The 4,361-nt window shown below is 45.6% G+C and overlaps 1 protein-coding gene across 3 annotated transcripts in view; it reads left to right on the top strand.

The window, feature by feature from the left end:
- YWHAE (tyrosine 3-monooxygenase/tryptophan 5-monooxygenase activation protein, epsilon) overlaps positions 1 to 4,361 on the top strand; it is a 99,784-nt gene that overhangs the window by 9,931 nt on the left and 85,492 nt on the right. Inside the window, exon 2 of one of the 3 annotated variants that reach the window (XM_011999591.1) lies at positions 421 to 559. The exons of the other annotated variants lie outside the window; for them this stretch is intronic. Coding sequence (XP_011854981.1) covers positions 421 to 459 — 39 coding nt within the window. The 3' untranslated portion in view covers positions 460 to 559. Of the gene's footprint in view, positions 1 to 420; positions 560 to 4,361 lie in introns of those variants that run through there. 3 annotated transcript variants of the gene reach the window in all.

Below are 4,361 nucleotides of genomic sequence, written 5' to 3' on the forward strand. Positions count from 1 at the left end.
TGGGAATCACTGCGGTTCGTCTGGGGCGGTGGCAGGCTCCGATGCTGCGATCGGGTTTCTCTCCCGTGGGCCGGCACCTCGTAGTGAGGGGGTTTGGGGCTTTTCCTCCTCGCCGCCTGCTGGGGAGGCCCCGAAAACCCTCACTCCCTCCCCGTTCCTCAGACTTAAAGCGGGAGACCCCGAAGTTCCTGTAACGTTTCTCTGACTGCATCACCAGTGGGTTCTGATGGCTAGAAGCAGGAGACCAGGAGGCCACGACTCTGAGAGTTCGAGCCTTTGTAGGGCCCGAGCCTCAGTCCACCCGTTTGTAAAAACGATGACTTTACAGTTTGTGCGCACCGTCATGACACATGGAAAGACCTGTTGAAATAAAGTTATTTCCCATAGTGTTCAGTCACTGTATTTTGGTTGACTCTGCAGGCTCGGAATGCTGGTCTGTACTTCGTGGGGGGAGCTTAACCTAGTCCAGGCACTCGGCTGAGGCTGGGGTTTTTGAGTTATGAAGGTTGGAGATCCTGTTGCTTTCTTTTTTTCCATTTCAAATAAATGGGTTTATGTAGAAATTTTAGTAGTTCCTCTTTGTTCGTTGTTCCTTTGCCCATAACGGGTTCTCCAGTCCTTTTTCATAACTTTATCGAAATATCCATTGTGTCTGTCTAGTCACTGTCAGGAAGTTTATTCTTAGTCCTCCCTCCCAGTCCACCTTTTGAAATACCCTCACATTTGTAATTGTGCGATACTGTAGTATTAAAGGAAAAGTCATGTATGTGGGTCCTGTGGTTTTAATGCTTTTGTGTGGTAGGGTGGGATGAGACATGGTTGGAATCAAGTATCTTTGATCCTTAGATTTTTCCTGATTAAGCTACCTGTGTTTCAAAATGTTATGTAGGGCCGTTGCTTTCCTGGAAATGCAGATTTAGTCATGTGAATAACCTCAGGGCTACTCCCCCTTAACAGAAACGAGGATTCAGGGATTTGAAAATAAGACAAGGCCTCTAGAAGTCAAATTTGGGAAATAATACTAAACTAAATTTCGTCTTGTGAATTGTTAAATTGCTATTTGTATTGAACAAGATTCCTGTTGGGAGAGGGAGGGGGACTAGATGGGGAAGTACAGCTCAAGGTCAGCTTTGTCTTTATTTCAGTGTTTAAAAATCAAACAGATAAAGATGTGCTTGTATTGGAAGTCTCCTCCTCCGCTCCTCATCTCCAGATGTTCCCCTCTTCATCTATTAGTGTTCTTGGGAGGAAACAAATTATACTTGAATGCTTTCTGTTTTGTGGGCATTGGAGCTCTGAGTAAACTTGCTGTGATAACTAGAAAGGATGTGAGGGAAGGTCTTTTTTTTTGAAAGCTCCTTTAAAAAACCGATTTGAAAGCTTATGATTGTAGTTTCCAATTAAATGACAGGTTAGTGATAATTATATTTTTGATGTGAGTGGTGAAGATTTCTGACCAGAGCCCTTACTGGTTATTGAACATAGGATTCTGATAAAGCCACATCCTTGCAGTTGTTAATGTTAGGTGTCCCCTTCAGGATCTAAAGGGGTAAGGAAATAGAATCTACAAGGTGAGGAGCTATTCCTGTGACTTGGGGCATATGGTAGGGACTCAGTAGAAAGGAGAGGAGGAGAAGGAGACAGACACCAGGAATTTCTACCTGTGTCCTCTGCCTGTGTCCATTCCTTTATTGAGTGCAATATTTTTTTGTTTCTGGGACGAAGTGTTGCCGGAGTCCTGGTCACCAAACAGAATTTAGCAGGTGTCGGTGGTGGAAGAAGGTAAGACAGTGTATTAGCAGGATTTCTTTGTTGGATACTTGTACCCAAATGCTGGTTTTCCAGCTGCTCTTTTATCTTTCTGTTAACTGCAGTAGGCCAATTTTATTTTGCTTGCTGTGTTGAATTAATGCCTAAACTTACATGTACCCTCATTTAATTCTATCCTGGGGCGTTGGAATCAATTTATATGGATTATTTAATGGTACGGGAGGAAGAGCTAAGCTGTATTCAGGAAAAGGACACTTTTATGTCACAGGAAATATTTAAGTTTGGGGCCAGGAGGTGAGGATTAAATCTAGCATCTCATCACTTTAACAAGCCAGTAGTCTAAGGAATCATTTTTACATCCTTTGAAACCGTATTAAGCAAGTCCATTATTTCTTAATATTTCTCAAACAAATATTGTTTGAGAATGTATATGAATTAATATAAAATGAATAGTATATATGAATTAGTACAAAAAAGTGGGGAATAGGCCCGGCGCAGTGGCTCATGCCTGTAATCCCAGCACGTTGGGAGGTCAAGGCGGGTGGATCACCTGAGGTTGGGAGTTTAAGACCAGCCTGGCCAACAAATTATCTGTGCATAGCTACTGAGGAGGTTGAGGTGGGAGAATCACTTGAACCCAGGAGGTGAAGGTTGTCGTGAGCCAAGATTGTGGCATTACACTACAGCCTGGACGACAGAGCGAGACTCTTGTCTCCAAAGATTAAAAAAAAAAGAAAGAAAGAAAGTGAGGCTAGGTGCGGTGGCTCACGCCTATAATCCCAGTACTTTGGAAGTCTGAGGCCAACGCGGGCAGATCACCTGAGGTCAAAAGTTCAAGACCAGCCTTACCAACATGGAGAAACCCCATCTCTACTAAAGATACAAAATTCTCTGGGGGTGGTGGGTGCCTGTAATCCCAGCTACTTGAGAGGCAGAGGCAGGAGAATCACTTGAACCTGGGAGGCCGAGATTGCAGTGAGCCAAGATCACGCCATTGCAGTCCAGCCAGGGCAACAACAACAACAAAAAATGGGGAATGTAGAGGGGAAAAATGAATAGTTTCCCCGTTTTGGGGGAGCAGAGGGGCAACATAAACTACATTTGGGCTTGTGGAGCAGTTGTTGGTTTTGTGTCTTCCCTGTCAAATTGGCTCCATGGAAGGTAGGGTGAAGTTTTGATGGTCATGTTGGATTCAGTAGGAATGCATCTATTGTGTTATTTACTTGAGAGCTGTCTTTTTTTTCCCTCCGTCTCCCGGGTTCAAGCGATTCTCCTGCCTCACCCTCCCGAGTAGCTGGGACTACACCATGCCAGACTAATTTTGTATTTTTTTTTTTTTTTTTTTTTAGTAGAGACACGGTTTCTCCATGTTGGTCAGGCTGGTCTTGAACTCCCAACCTTAGGTGATCAGCCCACGTCGGCCTCCCAAAGTGCTGACATTACAGGCCTGAGCCACCGCAACCGGCCGAGAGCTGTCTTTTTTTTTTGAGGTGGAGTCTTGCTCTTGCTGCCCAGGCTGGAGTGCAGTAGCACGATCTTGGCTCACTGCAACCTCCACCTCCTGGGTTCAAGCGATTCTCCTGCTTCAACTCCAAGATTACAGGTGCCTGCCACTATGCCCGGCTAATTTTGTATTTTTAGTAGAGGTGGGGTTTTGCCATGTTGTCGAGGTTGATCTCGAACTCCTGACCTCAGGTGATCCGCCCGCCTCAGCCTCCCAAAGTGCTGGGATTACAGGCGTGAGCCACCAAGCCTGCTGAGAGCTGTCCTTTTAAAACACCAGAGCCTCACCTCTAGCTAGCTTATTCTGCTGGTTAGTGAAGAATAGGGAAGGGAGCATGTGCGGAATGAACTTTTTAAAAACTATGGTCTTGTTAGGGAAAAAGTAGGTAGTAGTAAATTAACTTTGTTAATAAGTTTAGAAGCATTTAGATTACCCATTCTTTGACTGTAGGCCAGTAATTTTCCATTGCCATTTCAGTTAATGGAGTAACTTTATGGAATAAAGTTTTTCTCCTTCTTAAATGCATAGGCAGAACTGGGTAATGTGTTAAAAATCCCTTCTGGCCGGGCGCAGTGGCTCACGCCTGTAATCCCAGCACTTTGGGAGGCTGAGGCGCGCGGATCACAAGGCCAGGAGATTGAGACCATCCCAGCTAACACGGTGAAACCACGTCTCTACTGAAAACACAAAAAAGTAGCTGGGCATTGTGGTGGGCGCTTGTAGTCCCAGCTACTTGGGAGGCTGAGGCAGGAGAATGGCGGGAACCTGGGAGGCGGAGCTTTCAGTGAGCCGAGATTGCGCCACTGCACTCCAGCCTGGGCAACAGAGCGAGACTCTGTCTCAAAAAAAAATAAATAAAAATCCCTTCTATGGCTGGTCACAGTGTCTTGCACCTCTAATCCCAGCCCTTTGGGAGGCAAAGACAGGTGGATCACAAAGTCAGGAGTTCAAGACCAGCCTGACCAACATAGTGAGACCCTGTCTCCACTAAAAACACACACAAAAATTAGCTGGGAGTAGTGGCGGGCACCTGTAATCCCAGCTGCTTGGGAGGCCGGAGCAAGGAGAATCACTTGAACCCAGGAGG

Source organism: Mandrillus leucophaeus, unplaced genomic scaffold (assembly GCF_000951045.1).
Source record: "Mandrillus leucophaeus isolate KB7577 unplaced genomic scaffold, Mleu.le_1.0 Scaffold6, whole genome shotgun sequence".
NCBI lineage: Eukaryota > Metazoa > Chordata > Mammalia > Primates > Cercopithecidae > Mandrillus > Mandrillus leucophaeus.